General features: G+C 37.7%; 1 protein-coding gene across 3 annotated transcripts in view; it reads left to right on the plus strand.

Annotated features, from left to right (window-relative positions):
- SENP7 (SUMO specific peptidase 7) overlaps nt 1–25,049 on the plus strand; it is a gene marked incomplete at both ends in the record, with an annotated part of 159,029 nt that overhangs the window by 37,561 nt on the left and 96,419 nt on the right. For all 3 annotated transcript variants that reach the window (XM_079704829.1, XM_079704830.1, XM_079704831.1), the window contains one exon: nt 14,613–14,710. In XM_079704829.1, the coding sequence (XP_079560955.1) occupies nt 14,613–14,710 (98 nt within the window). The remainder of the gene's footprint in view (nt 1–14,612; nt 14,711–25,049) is intronic.

The following is a 25,049-nucleotide window of genomic DNA, read 5'->3' on the forward strand; positions in this document are numbered from 1 at the left end:
TGTAGTTGTGGCGCATGGGCTGTAGAGCACACGGGCTCAGTAGTTGTAGCATGTGGGCTCTCTTGTGGCACGCGGGCTCCAGACCATGCGTGCTCATTAGTTGCGGCACACAGGCTTAGCTGTCCTGCAGCATGTAGGATCTTAGCACCCCGACCAGGGATTGAACCTGCACCCCCTGCATTGGAAGGTGGATTCTTTTTTTAAAATAAATTTATAAATTTATATATTTATTTATTTATGGCTGCGTTGGGTCTTCATTGCTGCATGCAGGCTTTTTTCTCTAGTTGCGGCTAGCGGGGGCTACTCTTTGTTGCAGTGGGCAGGTTTCTCATTATGGTGGCTTCTGTTGTTGTGGAGCATGGGCTCTAGGCACCCAGGCTGCAGTAGTTGTGGCTCATGGGCTCTAGAGTGCAGAGTCAGTAGTTGTGGCACACAGCCTTAGTTGCTCCATGGCATGTGGGATCTTCCTGGACCAGGGATTGAATCCGTGTCCCCTGCATTAGCAGGCAGATTCTTAACCACTGCGCCACCAGGGAAGTCCCAGAAGGTGGATTCTTAACCACTGGACCACCAGGGAAGTCCCTCTCCTCATCCTTGCCTCCTCTTTTTATGTGTTGTCTTTTTGATAATGGCCATTCTACCAGGTGTGAGGCGGTAGTTCATTGTGGTTTTGATTTGCATTTCCATGGTGTTTAGTGATGTTGAGCCCCTTTTCATGTACCTGTTGGCCATATGTATGTCTTCTTTGGAAAAATTTCTATTCAGATCTGTCGATTTTTAAATTAGATCTTTTGTTTTTGCTATTGAGTTGTATGAGTTCTTTATATATTTTGGATGTTAGCCTCCTATCAGTTATATGTTTCAGAAATAATTTCTCCAATTCTGTAGATCGGTTTTTCATATTTTTGATGGTTTCCTTTGCTGTGCAGACATTTTTAGGTTGATGTAGTCTCACTTGTTTATTTTGTTTTTATTGCCTTTGCCTAGGTGTCAAATCCAAAAAATCATTGTTAAGACACTGATATCAAGGAACTTACCCTTTATGTTATCTTTTAGGAGTTCTATAGTTTCAGGTTTTATGTTCAAGTCAGTCCATTTTGAGTTGATTTTTGTGTATGGTGTAAAATAGTCGTCCTGTTTCATTCTTTTGCATATGGCTGTTCAGTTTTCCCAGCATAATTTATTGAAGAGACTGTCTTTTCCCAACTGTATATTCTTGGGTTATTTATCATAAATTAATTGACCATATATGTGTAGATTTATTTCTGGGCTCTCTAGTCTGTTCAGTTGATCTATTTTTGTGTTTTTATGCCAGTACCATACTGTTTTGATTACTATAGCTTTGTAATATAGTTTGAAATCAGGACGTATGGTGTCTTCAGCTTTGTTCTTCTTAAGATTGCTTTGGCTATTCAGGGTCTTTTGTGGTTCCAAAGAAATTTTAAGATTGTTTTTTCCATTTCTGTGAAAAATACTGTTGGAATGTTGATAGGGATTGCATGAATCTGTAAGTTGCTTTGGGTAGTATGGCCATTTTATCATTATTAATTCTTCCAGTCCATGAGTATGGCATGTTTCCATTTATTTGTATCTCTTCAATTTCTTTCATCAGTGTCTTACAGTTTTCAGTGTATGGGTTGTTTACTCCTAGATATTTTATTCTTTTTACTGCAGTTGTAAATGGGACTGTTTTCTTAATTTCTCTTTCAGGTAGTTTACTGTAAGTGTGTAGAAATGCAGTTGTTTTTTTGTATGTTGATTTTGTATCCTGCAACTGTACTGAATTCGTTGATTAGTTGTAACAGTTTTTTTGGTGTGATCTTTGGGGTTTTCTATGTGTGATATCTTGTCATCTGCAAATAGAGACAGTTTTACTTCTTTTTGAACTTGGATACTTTTAATTTCTTTTTCTTGCCTAATTGCTCTGGCTAGGACTTCTAGTACTCTGTTGAATAAAAGTGGTGAGAGTGGCCATCTTTGTTTTGTTCCTGATCTTAGAGGAAAAGCTTTCAGCTTTTTACTGTTGAGTATGGCATCAGCTGTGGGCTTGTTATACATGTCCTGTCATACATAATCGAGGTACATTCCCTCTATACCTGCCTTGTTGAGAGTTTTTATGGTGAATCGATGTTGAATTTTGCCAAATGCTTTTTCTGCATCTATTGATATGATGATATGATTTCATCATTCATTTGATGAATGTGATATATCACATTGATTGATTTGTGGATGTTGAAGCATTTTTGCATCCCTGGAATAAATCTGACTTGTTCATGATGTGTGAACCTTTTAATGTATTGTTGAATTTAGTTTGCTAATATTTTGTTGAGGATTTTTGCATCTGTGTTCATCAAGCATATTGGCCTGTAATTCTCTTGTAGTGTCCTTGTCTGGTTTTGGTATTAGGGTAATGATGGCCTCATAAAATGAGTTCGGGAGTGTTTCCTCCTCCTCTGTTTTTTGGAAGAGTTTGAGAAGGATTAGTAATAATTCTTCTCTAAATGTTTGATAGACTTCACCAGGGACTCCATCTGGTCCTGGACTTTTGTTTGTTTGGAGGTTTTTGATTACTGATTCAGTCTTGTTACTAGTAATTGTTCTGTTCATATTTTCTCTTTCTTCATGATTCAGTCTTAGTAGGTTATGTTTCTAGAAATTTATTCATTTCTTATAGGTTGTCCAATTTGTTGGCATAAATTCATAGTAGTCTCTTATGATCTTTTATAGTTCTGAGATCAGTAGTAATATCTCCTCTCTAATTTTTGATGTTTTTGTTTTGTGAGTTCTCCTTTTTTCTTGTTGTGCCTAGCTAAAGGCCATTTTTGGGTTATCTTTTCAAAAAACAGCTCTTAGTTTCATTGATCTTTCCTATTATCTCTTTAGTCTCTAGTCACTTATTTCCACTCTGATTTATACTTTCATATGTTTTCTTGTAACTAATTAGTTCCTGTTTTGGCTTAAGGAAAGCCCTTCAACATTTCATGTGTGGCAGGTCTAGTGGTGCTTCTCTGGAACTTTACCTTTTGCTTGTCTGGAGCTCTTTATCTCTCCTTCAGTCCTGGAGGACACTTTGCTGGGTAGAGTGTCCTTGGTTGGCAGTTTTTTTTTCTTTCAGCACTTTGAATATATTGAGACACTCCCTTCTGGCCTGTAAAGTTTCTGCTGAAAAATCTACTAATAGTCTTATGGGGGTTCCCTTGTATATAAGAAGTTGTTGCTTTTTAGATTGTCTCCTCGTCTTTAACGTTTTACAATTTAATTATAATGTGACTTGGTGTGGCTCTCTATAGATGCACCTAATTTGGAACTTTCTGGGCTTCCTGACTGTGGATGTTGGTTTCCTTCCGCAGGTTAGGGAAGTTTTCAACCAGTATTTCTTTTCTTTTCTTTCTTTTTTTTTTTAAAGAGTTTTATTAGCAACTAATCAAGATGCTTTTTTTTTTTTTTTTTTGCGGTACGCAGGCCTCTCACTGTTGTGGCCTCTCCCATTGTGGAGCACAGGCTCCAGACGTGCAGGCTCAGCAGCCATGGCTCACGGGCCCAGCTGCTCCGCGGCATGTGGGATCTTCCCGGACCGGGGCATGAACCCACGTCCCCTGCATTGGCAGGCGGCCTCTCAACCACTGCGCCACCAGGGAAGCCCAGGGTTCACTTTTTGTATAGTATATTCTATGTGTTTTGAGAAATGTATGATGATGACATGTATCCACTATTACAGTGTAATTCAGAATAATTTCACTGTTCTAAAAATTTCTTTTATTGCTGAATGATACTCCATTATGTGGGTGTACCATAGTTTCTTTATCATCTATTGAAAGACATCTTGGTTACGTTAAAGTTTTCGCAATTATGAATAAAGCTGCACTAAACATTAATGTGCAGATTTTTGTGTGGACAGAAGTTTCCAGCTTATTTGAGTAAACCCTGAGGAGTGCAATTGCTAGATTGTATGTTAAGAGTATTTTAGTTTTGTCAGAAATTGCCAAAGCATCTTCCAAAATGGTTGTACCATTTTGCATTTCCACCAGCAACTAATGAGATTTCCTGTTATTCCACATCATGGCCAACTATTTGGGGTAGTCAGTGTTTTGGGTTTTAGCCATTCTAATAGGTATGTAGTAGTATCTCTTTGTTTTACCTTGTAATTCCCTGATGACATGTTTTGGTGAGCTTCTTTTCATATGAATATTTGTCGTCTGTATATCTTCTTTGGTGAAGTGTGTGTTCCCATTTTTGGCTCATTTTTTCTTTTTGGCTGTGCTGCATGGCTTGTGGGATATTAGTTCCCCAACCAGGGATTGAACCCGGGCCCACAGCGGTGAAAGTATCGAGTCCTAACCAACGGATCACCAGGGAATTCCCTCACTTTTTAAATTGTTTGTTTTCTTGTTTTTTAGTTTTGAGAGTTATTGTATATTTTGGATACCAGTCCTTTATCACATATGTGTTTTGCAAAGAGTTTTTTCTAGTCTGTGTCTTAACTTTTCATTCTTTTAACAGTATCTTTCACAGAGCAGTTTTAATTTTAATGAAGCCCAAATTTCAATTTTTCCTTCATGGATTGTGCTTTAGGTATTATATCTAAGAAGTAATTGTTCAACTGAAGGTCACCTAGATTATCTCTTATGTTATCTTTTAGGAATTTTATAGTTTTGCAATTTACCTTTAGATCTGTGATCCATTTTCAGTTAATTCTTGTGAAAGGTATAAGATTTGTGTCTCTATTTCTTCATACATGAGTGGCCAGTTCTTTTAGTGTCATTTGTTGAAGATTAGCCTTTCTCCATTGAACTGCCATTGTTCCTTTGTTAGAAATTAATTGATTACATTGTATGGATCCTTTTCTCAGCTATCTGTTCTGTTCTATTGATCTATTTGTCTGTTTTTTTGTCAGTACCATGCTGTCTTGGTTACTGTAGCTTTATAGTAAGTCTTTAAGGTGGGAGTATCAGTTCTCTGAGCTTGTTCTTTAATATTGTATTGGCTATTCTGGGTCTTTCATCTTTCTATTTAAAATTTCGAATCAGTCTGTCGAAATCCACAAAATAACTTGCTGGCATACTGATTGGAATTGTGGTGATTCTGTAGATCAAGTTGGGAAGAACTGACATCTTGACAGTATTGAGTCTTCCTATTCATGTGCATGGAATATCTATTTATTTAGATCTTTGATATCTTTCATTGGAGTTTTATAGTTCTTTTTATATAGATTTTACACACTTTTAAAGATTTGTACATAGGTATTTAATTTTTTCAGTGCTAATGTAAATGGTATTGTTTTTAATTTCAAATTCTAATAGTTCTTTACCTTCATGTAAGAAAGCAATTAATTTTTGTATATTCATCTTGTTTCCTGCACTGTTGCTATAATTGCTTATTAGTTCAAGGAAGTTTTTTCTTTTTTTTTTTCAAATTCATCTCTGGGATTTCCTACATAGACAATTATGTCATCTCAAGTAAAGGTTTTATTTTTTCCTTCCCAATCTGTATCCCTTTTATTTCCTTTTCTTGTCTCATTGCATTATCTAGGACTTCCAGTATGAGGTTGAATAGGAGTGATGAGAGGGAACATTCTTGCTTGTTCTCAATCTTAGCATCAAAACATATGGTTTCTTGCCGTTAAGTATGATGTTGGCTGTAGGTTTGTTGTAGATATTCTTAAAAATATTCCCCTCTATTCCTAGTTTTCTGAGAGTTTACAAAAAATCATAAATGGCTCTTGGGTTTTGTCAGATGCTTTTTCCACATCTATTGATATGACCATTTCATATTTCTTCTTTAGCTTGTTGACATTAATGGATTTTTCAAATGCCTAACCATCATTGCTTATTTGAAATAAGTCTCACTTGTTTATGATATATAATTCTTTTTATACTTTGCTGGATTTGATTCTGTTGAGAATATTTGCACCTATGTTCATAAGAGATATTGTGTAGTTTTCTTTTTTTATAATGTATTTTTCTGGTTTTGGTATTAAGGCTGGCCTCAGGACTTCCCTGGTGGTCTGGTGGTTAAGAATCTACCTTCCAGTGCAGGGGACGTGGTTTTGATCCCTGGTCAGGGAACTAGATCCTGCATGCCGTGGGGCAAGTAAGCCCATGTGCTGCAACTACTGAGCCCGTGAGCTCTAGAGCCAGTCTGCCACAACTAGAGAGCCCACGCACCACAACTACTGAGGCTGCACACTCTGGAGCCTGAGCGCCACAACTAGAGAGAAGCCTGCATGCCGTAACAAAGAACCCGTGCACTGCAACCAAGGATTCCACATGCCAACAACAAAGATGCTGCATGCTGCAACTAAGACCCGACGCAGCCAAATGAATGAATAAATAAATAAATAAATAAATAAATAAACAAAAGGAAAAATAGAAAGGCTGGTCTCATAGAATGAGTTTGGAAGTGTTCCTCTGCTTCTATTTTGTGAAAGAAATTATAGAGAATTTGTATAATTGATTCCTTAAATGTTTGGTAGAATTCACTGATAAACGAAACTGGGCCTAGTCCTTTCTATTTTGGAAGGTATTAAATATTGATTCAATTGATTCAATATCTTTAATAGATATGGGCCTATTCAGATTACATAAGTTTTGATCAATTGTATCTTTTAAGGTATTCGTCCATTTTCATTTAAGTTTTCACATTTGTGGGCATTGAGTTGTTCATAGCATTTCTGTATTATGTCTATATAATGTCCATTGGACCAGTACTGATTGCCCCTCTTTCATTTTTGATATTAGTAATCTGTCTCTTCTGTTTTTTTTCTTAGTTAACCTGGGTAGAAGTTTATCAATTTTATTGATTTTTTTCAAAGAACCAACCTTTGATTTAGTTGATTTTCTCTGTTGCTTTCTTGTTTTCAATTTCATTAATTTGTTTTTCAATTTCATCGATTTCTGCTCTTTTATTTATTTATTTCTTTTCTTCTGCTTACTTTGGAATAAATTTGTGCTTCTTTTTTTAATTTCCAAAGCTGGAAGTTTGCATTATTGATTTTAGAATTGCCTCCTTTTTTATTTTTTGTTTGTTTGTTTTTGCGGTACGCTGGCCTCTCACTGCCATGGCCTCTCCCACTGAGGAGCACAGGCTCCGGACGTGCAGGCTCAGTGGCCATGGCTCACGGGCCCAGCTGCTCTGCAGCATGTGGGATCTTCCCGGACCAGGGCACGAACCCGCATCCCCTGCATCGGCAGGCGGACTCCCATCCACTGCACCACCAGGGAAGCCCTGTCTCCTTTTTTAATACATGCATTCAATGCTGTAAATTTCCCTCTAAGCATGTGCACTTGAGAAGAATGTGTATTCTTCTGTTTTAGATGAAGTATTCTATAAATGTTAATTAGATAGTTGACTGATGGTGTTTTTCAGTTCAGTTATTTCCTTACTGATTTTCTGCCTGCTGGATCTGTTTCTGATAGAGGGATCTTGAAGTCTACAGCTATAATTGTAGATATGTCTATTTGTCCTTGTATCAATATTTCTATCAGTTTTTGCCTTATGTATTTTGGTGTTAGGCATATATACATTAAGGATTATTATTTTTTTTGGCGAATTGACCCCTCTATCATTATGTAATATTCCTCTTTATCCCTGTATCCCCAAATTTGATACTGTTTTTTCCTCTGAAATCTCAGTCTGAAATTAATATAGCTACTCTGTCTTTTGATCTCTTAGAATGGTGTATCTTTCTTCATCCCTTTACTTTTAATCTGTTTGTGTCTTTATATTTAAAGTGAGTTTATTGTATACAATGTAGAGAAGGGTCTTTTTTCTTTTTTAAATCATAGATTGATTTGATTTTCAAATATTAAACCAACATTCTATCCTAGAATAAACCCTAATTAGTCATGCTGTATTATTCTTTTTGTATATTGCTGATTTTGATCTGCTGATTTTTGTTGAGTATTTTTGCCTGTACTTATCACGGATACTGGTCTTTAGTTTTCTTATACTCTCATTATATTGATTTGGTATCAGTATAATGTTTGCTTTATAGATTGAATTGGGAATTGTTTATTTCTAGTTAATGGAATAGGTTGTGTAGAATTCACTTTATTTTCTTCTTAAATGTTCATTTGAATGTCTAGGAAAACTCTGGGAAATCCCTGCTAGAATGAGAGCTTCAAAATTAGGTAACTAAATCATTTGACCCTGTAGGGTAGGGGGTTAGTGGAAGGGGAGGGTGGCAGATGTGTTTATAAAAGGGTAACAGAAAGGATCTTTATGACACAACTGTTCTATATCTTGAGTTTGGTTGTAGTTACAGAGATGTGCACATGTGATAAAATCGCTTAGGACTAAATGCACGCATACAAACACACACACACAAGTGTGTGCATGTAAAACAGGTGAAATCTTAATAAGGTCATGGATTGTTTCAATGTCAATTTCCTGGTGATGATATTTCTGTGCAGTTATGCAAGGTGTTACCATCAGGGAAAACTTGTTGAAGAGAATACAGGATTCCCCAGATAGCCTCTCTCCCCCTACCTCACCAATTTATCCAGCTGTTCATTAGATGTTGGTTACCAAATAATTTCAGCTTATGTTTTCTGATAAGTGTTTTCAGTGTTGACATTATATGTTGCTAATTTGGAAATTAGATGAATAGTCAATAGAATTGAAATTCTGATATAAAAGTTAAATCCTGACCAATGATCTCAATTGGTTGGAAAGTCATCATCCATCTTTATTACAGTAGGCTGTGACATGGATAAGTAGTTGTTAGCAAAGCTGATGTTTTCTTCAGGATGCAGATTTGGTTCGTTTTTAGTATGTAAGGAAGTACTCAGTTGAGACTGTGAACGCTGCACCACTTAGAATGGGTGTAGAGTTGATTTGTCCAAGAAAAATTTTAGTCAAGTTCCTATGGAACATTTGGTTTTAATTATCATAGTATTTTATTTTGATGTCCCTGCTAGAATGAGAGCTTAAAAATCAGGTAACTAAATGATTTGGTCTTGTCTCTAAGCAAAGTCTTTTATTCTTCTATAAGTTTTTTCATATTTAAATTACAATTATTCATACTATTTCAACCTTCCTATTTGTGATCAGATAGCTTACAAAATATGTATATGAATAAATTCTCATTCATAATCAGATTGTGGGAGGATTCTTGGTTATCTGATTTCTTTTCAGAGATAGCTTGTATATAGGTTCATAGACTAAGTGAAAAATTGTATCTCTGAAAAATACAAATTATTATCCAGGCTGCAATTCTAATCCAACTTTGGAAAGAAAAAACATTCTAGTGTCATATTAAATATAAGAAACAATTTATCAAAGTCTAAGTGAATTTTTGTTTTCCTTTGATAATGTCTGTAGATACACTCCAGATTACCCTTGGCTGTGGTAGGATTGGAGATGGGCATTGAAACATCTTACTGTTATTTAGAGTTAATAAAATTTTCATCAATTCCCCTCCTCTCCTATTAAAGTTATCTTCATTTTGTCTCATTGTGTTTGTTTCATTTTTTGTAATAGTTTAAAACTTCTCATCCTTTTTCCCCCTTTGGTGGGAATTATGTTTCTTTTCTGTACAGAATATGAGACTCAAAGACTAGTACTCTCATCATTTTGCAAATGTAGGTAAAACCTAATTACAGCGTTATTAGTAGGGTAGAAAAAAATTCGGAAACAAAAAATGTGAAAGCTGCATTTACTGTGAAATTAGTGAAACAGTTGTGGGAAACTAGTTAACCAGTAGTTCTGAGAGTCTAGCTTGTGAGCTAAATTATTCCCAGTCCTGGTTGCAGTTTGATGTAAACAAATAATGTAATTCATTGTGAGTACTGTTATCAGTAATAGAGGTATGTAAAATAGTGTTACAGCAGAGATACTGATTTACTTTTCTAGAGAGTGAGGAAGGCTTCGTAGGTGGTGTTGATCTGGGACTTAAATGGACAAGGAGAATTGGGGAGGGCAAAGCACATTCTAGTAAGAGGAAACATGTACAGAAAGATGTCAAAGGATCTGAATGGCATGCACTTTCAGGGAACTACATATAGTTTAGTGTTGTCAGAATAGAAGATTCATGGGAAGCAGAAGTGAGAAAGAGAACTCAGTTCTTTTTTTTTTTTTTCTCCTTGGGTAGTGGGGAATACTTAGGAATTTAAGCAGGAGAATGACATCAGATTTTCATTTTAGAAAGATTTAACTTTCATGATGGAGTGGCTGCTGGACTGGGGAGGAGAAGAGACCATTTGCAGGGAATCCCATTAGGAGAACATTGCAAGAGTCCAGGTCAGAAGTAAGAGGCAGAACTAAGACAGTGATACTGAAAATGGAGGAAAAATGTATTTTTAATCTAGTTTACATTTTGTAGTGAAATGGGAGTGACAATGTGTTTAGCTTGATATCTTGATAGAAAGGATTTCTGAGAATTTGTGTAATTTAGAATTACAGCATTGGAAGGAGCATAGGCTTTTATGTCAGGCAGACTTGGGTTAATTGATGAAGTTTATTCTCTGAGCTTCACTTCCCACTTATAAAGTGATGAGTTTTATACCATGTAGGGCTGTGGTGATAATGAGATAATAATGCCTGGAGAATAAAAATGACAGTGTTTATTGAGGGCTATCATGGTTAAGGCTGTTTTATTTTGTTTTTCATTACTTAATTTTTTTTTTTACTTTTTAAAATGTATTTTCAATTATGGTAAAACACATAGCATAAAATTTATCATTTTAACGATTTTTAATGGTACAGTTCACTGGCATTTAGTATATTCACATTGTTGTGCAACCATCACCACCATCTATCTCCAGAATTCTTTACATCTTGCAAGACCAAAACACTTTACCCATTAAACAATAACTCTCCATTTCCCCCTCTCCCATCCCCTGGCAACCAAAATTCTACTGTTTTCTATCTCTGTGTACTCTAGATACTTCCTATAACTTGAACCATAGAGTATTTGTCGTTTTGTTACTGGCTTATTTCACTTAACCTAATGTCATTGCGTTGGGAAAAACGCATCTTCCTCCTGTGTTTCTCCTTTACTCTCATACTACTCTCATTTTCACAACACTTCTCACACCAGATGTTTGTGGGTTTTCCCCCACCAAGCAATCCTCTGGGACATGAGCTGGGTGTCCTACAATTTATCTCAATTCTGACACTATCTACCTGGAGATGGTTTCAGATCTCACAGGTTGTGGGCTCAGTCCCAAGACTGCTCCCACTCCACTTCAGATGCCAGTCACAATTCCAGGTTGTCACCTGTGCTTCTGACCAGCTGGCTATAAATCTGAGATTCCCATGACCCTCTCCTCAGGTTTGATTAATTTATGCTAGAGCAGTTCATAGAACTCAGAGAAACACTTATTTACATTTACCAGTTTATTTAAGGACATGATAAAGGATACAGATGAATAGCCAAATGAATAGATACATAGGGCAAGGTCTGGTAGGGTCCTGAGTGTAGGAGCTTCTGTCCCTGTGGAGTTGGGGTGTGTCACCTTCCGGGTATATGGATGTGTTTACCAACCTGAAAGCTCTTTGAACCTCATATAATATTTTTGAGATTGTAATGGAGATTTGTTCACATAGGCATGACCAATAATTAATTCTGTTTCCAGTCCCTCTCTCCTCTCTAGAGAATGGGGGGGCAAAGATGAGAATTCCAAGCTTGTAATATTGGCTTGGTTTTTCTGGTGACTAGCCCCTATCCAGGAGCCATCCAGGATCTCACCCAGAGTCGCTTCATTAATACAAAAGGCAAATCTTTCACCCAGGATATTGTGGGGGTTTTAGGAGCCCTGTGTCAGGGATTGGGGTTAAAAACCAGATATTATAGCAAAAGGTGCTCCTATCACCAAGGAAATTACAAGGGTTTTAGGAGCTCTGTATAGGAACTGGGGCCAGAGACCAAGATAAATATTTTTTATTATCTCATAGTTGTCAAAGTTCATGCATGTTGTAGCGTGTGTCAGAATTTCCGTACTTTTTAAGGCTGAGTAATATTTCATTGTATGTATATGACACATTTCATTATTATTGGTGTTATTATTGATGGGACACTTGAGTTGTTTCCACCTTGTAGCTATTGTGAAAAATGCTGCTATGAACATAGGTGTACAAATATCTCTTTGAGGAAGACAGTATATTTTAGCTATAGTTGATTTACATTGTTGTGTTAGTTTCAGGTGTACAGAAAAGTGATTAAGTTATACATATGTATACATATTCTTTTCCATTATGATTTATTACAGGATATTGAATATAGTTGTCTGTGCTATACAGTAGGACCCTGTTGTTTATTTTATATGTATTAGTTTATTTCTGCTAATCCCAAACTCCTAATTTATCCCTCCTCCACCCCCTTTCCTCTTTGGTAACCATAAGTTTGTTTTCTATGTCTCTGAGTTGTTTCTGTTTCATAAATAAGTTCATTTGTGTCATATTTTATATTCCACATATAAGTGGTATCATATGGTATTTGTCTTTCTCTTTCTGACTTACTTCACTTAATATAATCTCTGGGTCCATCCATGTTGCTGCAAATGGCATTATTTCATTCTTTTTATGGCTGAGTAGTATTCCACTGTATGTGTATACACACACACACACACACACATCTTCTTTATCCAGTCATCTGTTAATAGACATTTAAGTTGCTTCCATGTCTTGGCCATTGTAAATAGTGCTGCTGTGAACATTGGAGTGCATGTATTTTTTTGAATTACAGTTTTCTCTGGATATATGCCCAGGAGAGGGATTGCTAATCATATGGCAACTCTATTTTTAGTTTTTTAAGGAACCTTCATAGTGTTCTTCATAGTGGCCACACCAATTTACATTCCCACCAATAGTGTTAAGAGGGTTCCCTTTTCTCCACACCCTCTCCAGCATTTGTTATTTGTAGACTTCTTAAAAAAATTAATTAATTTTTTTTTGGCTGCGTTGGGACTTCGTTGGTGCACGTGGGCTTTCTCTAGTTGCGGCGAGCGGGGCTGCTCTTTGTTGTGGTGCTTTTTGGCCATTGTATGTCTTCTTTGGAGAAATGTCTATTTAGGAAGGAAGACAGTATTTTAAACTTATTACATATATAATCATCAAATATCCTTGTGAGATAGTAACCATTATAACGTAAGGAAACTAACACATAGAGAAGATAAGTAATTTATTTGCCCAGATTCACACTGTTTCTCTTTTTAAAAATAAATAAATAAATAAATAAATTTATTTATGGTTGCATTGGGTCTTCGTTGTTGCATGCGGGCTTTCTAGTTGCGGCGAGCTGGGGCTGCTCTTCATTGAGGTGTGCGAGCTTCTCATTGCGGTGGCTTCTCTTGTTGCGGAGCACAGGCTCTAGGCGAGTGGGCTTCAGTATTTGTGGCTCACAGACTCTAGAGCACAGGCTCCGTAGTTGTGGTGCATGGGCTTAGTTGCTCTGCGGCATGTGGGATCTTCCTGGACCAGGACTCGAACCCATGTACCCTGCATTGGCAGGCGGATTCTTAACCACTGCGCCACCAGGGAAGTCCCCACACTGTTTATATATATTTTAAAAATTTTAAATTTTGGCTGCATTGGGTCTCTGCTGCGCGCAGGCTTTGTCTAGTTGTGATGAGTGGGGGCTACTCTTTGTTGTGGTGCGTGGGCTTCTCATTGCGGTGGCTTCTTTTGTTGCGGAGCACAGGCTCTAGTTACATGGGCTTTAGTAGTTGCAGCATGAGGGCTCAATAGTTGCGGTGTGCAGGCTCTAGGACGTGTGGGTTTCAGTAGTTGTGTGCGCGGGCTCAGTAGTTGTGGCTTGCAGGCTCTAGAGTGCAGGCTCAGTAGTTGTGGCGCATGGGTTTAGTTGCTCCGTGGCATGTGGGATCTTCCCAGACCAGGGATTGAACCTGTGTTTCCTGCATTGGCAGGCGGATTCTTAACCATTGCGCCACCAGGGAAGCCCTGTTTCTATATTAACTAAATCAATTTTAACTTTGTTTGTAGTTGGATTAAATCTAAACACTGTTAGTAAGATATCTGACTCTTCCCTAAAGTTTTTCCATGCAGCAGTTCATAGGGAATCAGTTATAATCCCTTCTAATTGTTTATAAATGCAGTTATTTCAGAATCACAGACTGTTTAACTTGGCATGTAATTATTTTTATTTCCTTTAAACACATTCACCATTTTTCATAGTTGTGTAAGCTTTTGAATCTTAAAATGTCTATTTCCTGACTAAAATTACCTTTACATTTTTAAATGTCTTTTTTCTTTTTCTTTTTTTAACGAATTAAGTCCAGACCCTTTATTTATTTATTTATCTATCTATCTATCTATCTATCTATCTATTTATGTTTTGACTGCATGGAATGTGGGATCTTAGTTCCCCAACCAGGGATTGAACCTGCACCACTTGCAGTGGAATGTGGAGTCTTAACCAGTGGACTGCCAGGAAAATCCATAAATGTCTTTCTTCTGTTATTTATTGGACTTTTATATCCTCACTAACAAAAGATGCCAGGTGTTTTGTAGATTGCATTTTCCCCCCTCTGTGAACTGTTATGACTTTGGCTGTTTATCTTGAATTTCTAAATAAAAAGAAAATGTAAGTGCCTTTTAATTGTCATATTGCTATATTTATTATTGAAATTCCAAATTCCATTTTTTTTTCTTAGTGGAAAAGGAGCCTAAGAAATAAGGTCCTCTCTGTAGACCATAAAAGTAAGAAAGGTGTACGTGGGCGTCCTGTCACTTCTAAGACATCACCAGAAAGGTAAGATACATGTATGTGTGTGATATAGGATGGGCCTATACTATGTATAGTGTGACCATGAATGATTCATTTAACCTTTTTGGTTCTCATATTTCCACAACTTTTAAAATACAGTGATTGAGTTCAGTGGCCTCTACTGTTCCTTCTAAGCTCTTTCTGTGATTCTAATTCATCTTAACTCCTTGTTTTTGTGTGTTTATAACATCTTGAAAGCTTTAGCTAATAAAGCAAGAGTTACATATAGACTCGTTAAGATGCTGGATTCATCATTTGTGCTCCGTTTAGCAACTGTGGTCTTAAAGTCATAGTATTAATGAATAATGGATATGCTGGAATTAAATATCTATGGGATTCAAATTGTAATTATTACCAGCAGGAAATCGGAGCTAAATTTTAGTATTGGACATCAGTAAATGCTTAAAAAGTTGTTATTTTTCAAAAGGGTATTATCTTTTTTAGAATAGTGAATGAATAAAAAGTGACAGTAACAAAGTAAAAATTACAATTATTGGGAGTTTGCACAAATGAGAAGACTAATTGGAGTTCTTTTTTTTTAAATAAGTTTATTTATTTATTTTTGGCTGCATTGGGTCTTTGCTGCTGTGTGCGGGCTTTCTCTAGTTGCAGTGAGCAGGGGCTACTCTTTGTTGAGGTGTGCAGGCTTCTCTTGTTGCAGAGCACAGGCTCTAGGCACGTGGGCTTCAGTAGTTGCGGCACATGGGCTCAGTAGTTGTGGCTCGCGGGCTCTAGAGCACAGGCAGTAGTTGTGGCACACAGGCTTAGTTGCTCTGTGGCATGTGGGATCTTCCCAGACCAGGGCTTGAACCCGTGTCCCCTGCATTTGGCAGGCGGATTCCTAACCACTGTGCCACCAGGGAAGTCCTAATTGGAATTCTTGATTTTATGTCAGAGCACTCTGTAAGCTGTTTAGTGTGAATTCTCACCTTTCAAGTGAATTGTCCTTAGGAAATAAACATATCGGTGACTCCATATCCTTATCAATACTTATTTTCCATCCCTCCTTCCCTTCCTTCCTTCTTTCCATAGTCGTCCTAGTGGGTGTGAAATGATAATTGCATTGTGGTTTTGATACATATTTCCTAATGACATTGAGTGTCTTTTTACATGCCTGTTGGTCATTTGTATATCTTCTTTGGAGAAATGGCTGTTTAGATCCTTTGCCTGTTTAAAAATTGTGGTGTTTATCTTTTTATTGTTGAGTTGTAAGGGTTCTTTATATATTCTGGATACAGGTCCTTATTAGATATGTGATTTGGAAATATTTTCTCTCACTCAGCTTTTCACTTTCTTGATGGTGTCCTTTGAAGCACGAAAGTTTTTTTCACTTTGATGAAATGCCATTTATCTATTTTTCTTTTGTTGCTGTGCTTTTGTTGTCATATCTAAGGAACTGTTGCCTAATCTGAGGTCATGATGATTTACTCTTGGGTTTTCGTCTAAGAGTTTTATAGCTCTAGCTCTTAGATTTAGGTATTTTATCCATTTTGAATTAATTTTGGGTATGGCATGAGATAGGCATCCAAGTTTATATTTTTGTTTGTGAATATGCAGTTGTCCCAGCAACATTTGTTGAAGAGGTATGAATTTTTCTTGGTACCTTTGTTGAAAATCAGTTGACATTAATATAAGTGTTTATTTCTGGATTTGGAATTCTAGTCCATTGATCTATATGTCTGTTTTTATGTCAGTACCACTGTGTGCTGTACACTGTATTATTGCAACTTGGTGGTAAGTTTTGAAATTGGGAAATATGAGTCTTCCAACTTCATAATATTTTTCAAGACTTTTTTTTTTTTTTTTTAATTTTCTGGCCTCACTGTGCGGCATGCAGGATCTTAGTTCCCTGACCAGGGATCAAACCCATGCCCCCTGCAGTGGAAGCATGGAGTCTTAACCACTGGGCTGCCAGGGAAGTCCCTTTTCAAGATTGTTTTGGTTGTTCTGGGTTCCTTGCATTTTCAACTGAGTTTTAGAATCAGTTGGTCATTTTGAGCAAAACAGCCAACAAGGATTTTGATGGAGGATGTGTTGAATCTGTAGACCAATTTGGGGAGTATTGCTGTCTTAACAAATTAAATCTTCTGATTCATGAATATATCTTTCCACTTATTTAAGTCTTATTCAATTTCTTTCAACAGTGTTTTGTAACTTTCAGTGTGTCTTGGACATTTATTGTTAAATTTATTCCCAAGTATTTTCTTTTTGATGCTGTTGTGAATGGAAGTGTTTTCTTTTTTTTTTTTTTTTTTTTTTTTTGTGGTACGCGGGCCTCTCACTGTTGTGGCCTCTCCCGCTGCAGAGCACAGGCTCCGGACGCGCAGGCTCAGCGGCCATGGCTCACGGGCCTAGCCGCTCAGCGGAATGTGGGATCTTCCCGGACCGGGGCACGAACCCGTGTCCCCTGCATCGGCAGGTGGACGTTCAACCACTGCGCCACCAGGGAAGCCCGGAAGTGTTTTCTTAATTTTAGTTTTAGATGGTTCATTACTAGTGTGTAGAAATCCCATTTATTTATATATGTTGACCCTGATTTATATACTGTGACCCTGTTTGTCCTGTTCTAGAAATTTTTAGTAGATTGCTTGGAATTTTGTATATACAAGATCATGTCATCTGCAAACAAAGATGGCTTTACTGCTTCCTTTTCAGCTGGAGGCCTTTAATTTTTTCCACTTGCATAATTGTCCTGGCTAGAATGTACAATGTATAATGGAAGTGGTGAGAGTGGAAATCTTTGTTTTGTTCCCACTATCAGAGGGAAAGCATTCAGTATTTCACCATTAAGTATGATGTTAGTTATGGGTTTTTTATAGATGCCCTGCTATGGTTTGAATGTTTGTACAATATCTCCCCAAAATTCATATGTTGAAATCCTAATGCCCAATGTGATGGTGTTTGGAGGTGGGGCCATTGAGGGGGTGCTTAAGTCATGAGAGTGGAGCCCTCATGAACGGGATTAGTGCTCTTTTTATAAAAGAGACCTCACAGAGCTTCCTGGTGCCTTCTACCACGTGAGGACACTGTGAGGAGCCCACAGTCTGCAACCCAGAAGAGGGCCTTCACCAGAGCATGACCATGTTGGCCAGCACCCTGATCTTGGACTTCCCAGCCTCCAGAACCGTGAGAAATAAATGTTTGTTGTTTATAAGCTGCTGAGTCTGTGATGTTTTGTTATAGCCTGAACAGACTAAGACATGCCCTTTTTCATGTTGAGGAAGTTCCCTTCTGTTCTTAATTTGTGGGAGGCTTTTTATGATGAATGTGTGTTGGATTTTGTCAAATGCTTTTTCTGCATTTATATCATGTAATTTGTATCCTTTATTAATATAATGTATTATATAAATTGATTTTTAGATTTTAAACCAACTTTGCATTCCTGGGATAAATCTCACTTGATTCTGATTTATGATCCCATTTACATGTTACTGGTTTCAGTTTGCTAGGATTTTATTCAGGATATCTATGTTTGTATTCAGAAGGGAAAATAACTTGCTATTTTCTTATGTTGTCTTTATCTGGCTTTGGAATCAGGCTAATAATAGCCTTGTAGAATGAGGTGAAAACTGTTGTCTCTTCCTTTGTTTTCTGGAAGAGGTTTTGAAGGATTGGTATTAATTCTTGTTTAAATGTTTGCTAAAATTCACCAGTGAATCCATCTGGTCATTCATCGGTGGTGGTGGTGGTGGTGTGTGTGTGTGTGTGTGTGTGTGTGTGTGTGTGTGTGTGTGTGTATGTGTGTGTGGATCTGTGAAGTTTTCCAGTTAGAAATTCAGATTTTTCCTTGTTATAAGTTTGTTGAGATTTTCTATTTTTTTTTATGAGTCTGTTTTGGTAGCTTCCGTTTTTCTAGGAATTTGTGTATTTTATTTATCTAATTTGTTGCCATACATTTGTTTATAGTGTTCTATTATACTGTTTAAAATTTCTGTAATATTGTTAGTGATGACCTGTCTTTCATTCCTCATTTCAGTAATTTGAGTGTTTTCTTTCTTTTTTTTAAATTTTTTTTATTAGTTTCTGCTTTATAACAAAGTGAATCAGTCATACATATACATCCGTTCCCACATCCCTTCCCTCATGCATCTCCCTCCCTCCCACCCTCCCCATCCCACCCCTCCAGGCGGTCACAAAGCACCGAGCTGATCTCCCCGTGCTCTGCGGCTGCTTCCCACTATCTATCTACCTCACGTTTGGAAGTGTATATATGTCCATGCCTCTCTTTCGCTTTGTCACAGCTTACCCTTCCCCCTCCCCATATCCTCAAGTCCATTCTCAAGTAGGTCTGTGTCTTTATTCCCGTTTTACCCCTAGGTTCTTCATGACATTTTAAAAAAAAATTCCATATATATGTGTTAGCATACGGTATTTGTCTTTCTCTTTCTGACTTACTTCACTCTGTATGACAGACTCTAGGTCTATCCACCTCATTACAAATAGCTCAGTTTCGTTTCTTTTTATGGCTGAGTAATATTCCATTGTATATATGTGCCACATCTTCTTTATCCATTCATCCGATGATGGACATTTAGGTTGTTTCCATCTCCGGGCTATTGTGAATAGAGCTGCAATGAACATTTTGGTACATGTCTCTTTTTGAATTATGGTTTTCTCAGGGTATATGCCTAGTAGTGGGATTGCTGGGTCATATGGTAGTTCTATTTTTAGTTTTTTAAGGAACCTCCATACTGTTCTCCATAGTGGCTGTACCAATTCACATTCCCACCAGCAGTGCAAGAGTGTTCCCTTTTCTCCACACCCTCTCCAGCATTTATTGTTTCTAGATTTCTTGATGATGGCCATTCTGACTGGTGTGAGATGATATCTCATTGTAGTTTTGATTTGCATTTCTCTAATGATGAATGAGGCTGAGCATTCTTTCATGTGTTTGTTGGCAGTCTGTATATCTTCTTTGGAGAAATGCCTATTTAAGTCTTCTGCCCATTTTTGTATTGGGTTGTTTGTTTTTTTGCTATTGAGCTGCATGAGCTGTTTATAAATTTTGGAGATTAATCCTTTGTCAGTTGCTTCATTTGCAAATATTTTCTCCCATTCTGAGGGTTCTCTTTTGGTCTTGTTTATGGTTTCCTTTGCTGTGCAAAAGCTTTGAAGTTTCATTAGGTCCCATTTGTTTATCTTTGTTTTTACTTCCATTTCTCTAGGAGGTGGGTCCAAAAGGATCTTGCTGTGATTTATGTCATAGAGTGTTCTGCCTATGTTTTCCTCTAAGAGTTTGATAGTTTCTGGCCTTACATTTAGGTCTTTAATCCATTTTGAGCTTATTTTTGTGTATGGTGTTAGGGAATGATCTAATCTCAAACTTTTACATGTCCCTGTCCAGTTTTCCCAGCACCACTTATTGAAGAGGCTGTCCTTTCTCCACTGTACATTCCTGCCTCCTTTATCAAAGATAAGGTGACCATATGTGCGTGGGTTTATCTCTGGGCTTTCTATCCTGTTCCATTGATCTATCTTTCTGTTTTTATGCCAGTACCACACTCTCTTGATTACTGTAGCTTTGTAGTATAGTCTGAAGTCAGGGAGCCTGATTCCTCCAGCTCCGTTTTTCGTTCTCAAGATTGCTTTGGCTATTCGGGGTCTTTTGTTTTTCCAAACAAATTTTGAAATTTTTTGTTCTAGTTCTGTGAAAAATGCCAGTGGTAGTTTGATAGGGATTGCATTGAATCTGTAGATTGCTTTGGGTAGTAGAGTCATTTTCACAATATTGATTCTTCCAATCCAGGAGCATGGTATATCTCTCCATCTGTTTGTATCATCTTTAATTTCTTTCATCAGTGTCTTATAATTTTCTGCATACAGGTCTTTTGTCTCCTTAGGTAGGTTTATTCCTAGATATTTTATTCTTTTTGTTGCAATGGTAAATGGGAGTGTTTTCTTGATTTCATTTTCAGATTTTTCATCATTAGTGTACAGGAATGCCAGAGATTTCTGTGCATTAATTTTGTATCCTGCTACTTTACCAAATTCATTGATTAGCTCTAGTAGTTTTCTGGTAGCATCTTTAGGATTCTCTATGTATAATATTATGTCATCTGCAAACAGTGACAGCTTTACTTCTTCTTTTCCAATTTGGATTCCTTTTATTTCTTTTTCTTCTCTGATTGCTGTGGCTAGAACTTCCAAAACTAGGTTGAATAAGAGTGGTGAGAGTGGGCAGCCTTGTCTTGTTCCTGATCCTAGTGGAAATGATTTCAGTTTTTCACCATTGAGGACGATGTTGGCTGTGGGTTTGTCATATATGGCCTTTATTATGTTGAGGAAAGTTCCCTCTATGCCTACTTTCTGCAGGGTTTTTATCATAAATGGGTGTTGAATTTTGTCGAAAGCTTTCTCTGCATCTATTGAGATGATCATATGGTTTTTCTCCTTCAACTTGTTAATATGGTGTATCACATTGATTGATTTGCGTATATTGAAGAATCCTTGCATTCCTGGAATAAACCCCACTTGATCATGGTGTATGATCCTTTTAATGTGCTGTTGGATTCTGTTTGCTAGTATTTTGTTGAGGATTTTTGCATCTATGTTCATCAGTGATATTGGCCTGTAGTTTTCTTTCTTTGTGACATCCTTGCCTGGTTTTGGTATCAAGGTGATGGTGGCCTCGTAGAATGAGTTTGGGAGTGTTCCTTCCTCTGATATTGTTTGGAAGAGTTTGAGAAGGATGGGTGTTAGCTCTTCTCTAAATGTTTGATAGAATTCGCCTGTGAAGCCATCTGGTCCTGGGCTTTTGTTTGTTGGAAGATTTTTAATCACAGTTTCAATTTCAGTGCTTGTGATTGGTCTATTCATATTTTCTATTTCTTCCTGAGTCAGTCTTGGCAGGTTGTGCATTTCTAAGAATTTGTCCATTTCTTCCAGGTTGTCTATTTTATTGGCATAGAGTTGCTTATAGTAATCTCTCATGATCTTTTGTATTTCTGCAGTGTCAGTTGTTACTTCTCCTTTTTCATTTCTAATTCTACTGATTTGAGTCTTCTCCCTTCTTTTCTTGATGAGTCTGGCTAATGGTTTGTCAATTTTGTTTATCTTCTCAAAGAACCAGCTTTTAGTTTGGTTGATCTTTGCTATCGTTTCCTTCATTTCTTTTCCATTTATTTCTGATCTGATCTTTATGATTTCTTTCCTTCTGCTAACTTTGGGGGTTTTTTGTTGTTTCTCTAATTGCTTTAGGTGCAGGGTCGGTTGTTTACTCGAGATGTTTCCTGTTTCTTAAGGTGGGATTGTATTGCTATAAACTTCCCCCTTAGAACTGCTTTTGCTGTGTCCCATCGGTTTTGGGTCGTCGTGTCTCCATTGTCATTTGTTTCTAGGTATTTTTTAATTTCCTCTTTGATTTCTTCAGTGATCACTTCGTTATTGAGTAGTATATTGTTTAGCCTCCATGTGTTTGTATTTTTTACAGATCTTTTCCTGTAATTGATGTCTCGTCTCATAGCATTGTGGTCAGAAAAGATACTTGATACAATTTCAATTTTCTTAAATTTACCAAGGCTTGATTTGTGACCCAAGATATGATCTATCCTGGAGAATGTTCCATGAGCACTTGAGAAAAATGTGTATTGTGTTGTTTTTGGATGGAATGTCCTATAAATATCAACTAAGTCCATCTTGTTTAATGTATCATTTAAAGCTTGTGTTTCCTTATTTATTTTCATTTTGGATGATCTGTCCATTGGTGAAAGTGGGGTGTTAAAGTCTCCTACTATGATTGTGTTACTGTCGATTTCCCCTTTTATGGCTGTTAGTATTTGCCTTATGTATTGAGGTGCTCCTATGTTGGGTGCATAAATATTTACAATTGTTATATCTTCTTCTTGGATCGATCCCTTGATCATTATGTAGTGTCCTTCTTTGTCTCTTCTAATAGTCTTTATTTTAAAGTCTATTTTGTCTGATATAAGAATTGCTACTCCAGCTTTCTTTTGATTTCCATTTGCATGGAATATCTTTTTCCATCCCCTTACTTTCAATCTGTATGTGTCTCTAGGTCGGAAGTGGGTCTCTTGTAGACAGCATATATATGGGTCTTGTTTTTGTATCCATTCAGCAACTCTGTGTCTTTTGGTGGGAGCATTTAGTCCATTTACATTTAAGGTAATTATTGATATGTATGTTCCTATTCCCATTTCCTTAATTGCTTTGGGTTTGTTATTGTAGGTATATTCCTTCTGCTGTGTTTCTTGCCTAGAGAAGTTCCTTTAGCATTTGTTGTAAAGCTGGTTTGGTGGTGCTGAACTCTCTCAGCTTTTGCTTGTCTGTAAACTTTTTAATTTCCCCATCACATCTGAATGAGATCCTTGCTGGGTAGAGTAATCTTGGTTGCAGGTTTCTCTCCTTCATCACTTTAATTATGTCCTGCCACTCCCTTCTGGCTTGTAGAGTTTCTGCTGAGAGATCAGCTGTTAACCTGATGGGGATTCCCTTGTGTGTTATTTGTTGTTTTTCCCTTGCTGCTTTTAATATGATTTCTTTGTGTTTAATTTTTGACAGTTTGATTAATATGTGTCTTGGCATATTTCTCCTTGGATTTATTCTGTATGGGACTCTCTGTGCCTCCTGGACTTGATTAACTATTTCCTTTCCCATATTAGGGAAGTTTTCAACTATAATCTCTTCAAATATTTTCTCAGTCCCTTTCTTTTTCTCTTCTTCTTCTGGAACCCCTATAATTCGAATGTTGGTGCGTTTACTGTTGTCCCAGAGGTCTCTGAGACTGTCCTCTCTTCTTTTCTTTTCTTTTTTCTTTTTTTTTTTTTTTTTTTTTTTTTGGCGGTACGCGGGCCTCTCACTGCTGTGGCCTCTCCCATTGCAGAGCACAGGCTCCGGACGCGCAGGCTCAGCGGCCACGGCCCACGGGCCCAGCCGCTCCGCGGCACGCGGGATCCTCCCAGACCGGGGCACGAACCCATGTCCCCTGCATCGGCAGGCAGACCCTCAACCACTGCGCCACCAGGGAAGCCCTTCTTTTTTCTTTATTTTGCTCTGCATCAGTTATTTCCACTATTTTATCTTCCACCTCACTTATCCGTTCTTCTGCCTCAGTTATTCTGCTATTGATCCCATCTAGAGTATTTTTCATTTCATTGATTGTGTTTTTAATCGATGCTTGATTCATCTTTAGTTCTTCTAGGTCCTTGTTAACTGTTTCTTGCATTTTGTCTATTCTATTTCCAAGATTTTGGATCTTGGAAATAGAACCTTGGATCAGCTTTACTATCATTATTCTGAATTCTTTTTCAGGTAGACTGCCTATTACCTCTTCATTTGTTAGGTCTGGTAGGTTTTTATCTTGCTCCTTCACCTGCTGTGTGTTTTTCTGCCTTCTCATTTTGCTTATGTTACTGTGTTTGGGGTCTCCTTTTTGCAGGCTGCAGATTCGTAGTTCCCGTTGTTTTTGGTGTCTGTCCCCCGTGGCTAAGGTTGTTTCAGTAGGTTGTGTAGGCTTCCTGGTGGGGGGGACTAATGCCTGTGTTCTGGTGGTTGAGGCTCGATCTTGTCTTTCTGGTGGACAGGTCCACGTCTGGTGGTGTGTTTTGGGGTGCCTGTGGCCTTATTATGTTTTTAGGTAGCCTCTCTGCTAATGGGTGGGGTTGTGTTCCTGCCTTGCTAGTTGCTTGGCATAGGGTGACCAGCACTGTAGCTTGCTGGTCGTTGAGTGAAGCTGGGTGCTGGTGTTGAGATGGAGATCTCTGGGAGATTTTCGCTGCTTGATATTATGTGGAGCTGGGAGGTCTCTTGTGGACCCGTGTCCTGAAGTTGGCTCTCCCACTTCAGAGGCACAGCACTGACTCCTGGCTGCAGCACCAAGAGCCTTTCATCCACGCGGCTCAGAATAACAGTGAGAAAAAGTAGAAAGAAAGAATTAGTAGAAGAAAGAAAGAGAGAGGGAAAGAAAGGAAGAAGGGAAGAAAGGAAGGAAGGAAGAAAGAAAGAAAAGAGGGAGGGAGGGAGGAAGGATGATAAGAAAGAAAGAAAGAGGAGGGAGGGAGGGAGGAATGAAAGCAAAAGGAAGAGTGAATGGAAGAAGGGAGGGAGGGAGGAAGGAAAGAAAGAAAGACAGGAGGGTGGGAGGGAGGAAGGAAAGAAAAAGAAAGTGGAAAGAAGAAGGGTGGGAGGGAGGGAGGGAGGAAAGAAAAAGAAAGAAGGAAAGGAGGAGCGGAGGGAGGGAGGGAGGAAGGGAAGGTAGGAAAGAAAGAAAGAGCAGGTAACGTAAAATAGAATAAAGTATGAAATATAGTAGCGTTATTAAAATTAAAAAGTAATTATTGAAAAAAAAAACGGACAGATAGAACCCTGG

Source organism: Hyperoodon ampullatus (assembly GCF_949752795.1).
Source record: "Hyperoodon ampullatus genome assembly, chromosome: 5".
Taxonomy (NCBI): domain Eukaryota; kingdom Metazoa; phylum Chordata; class Mammalia; order Artiodactyla; family Ziphiidae; genus Hyperoodon; species Hyperoodon ampullatus.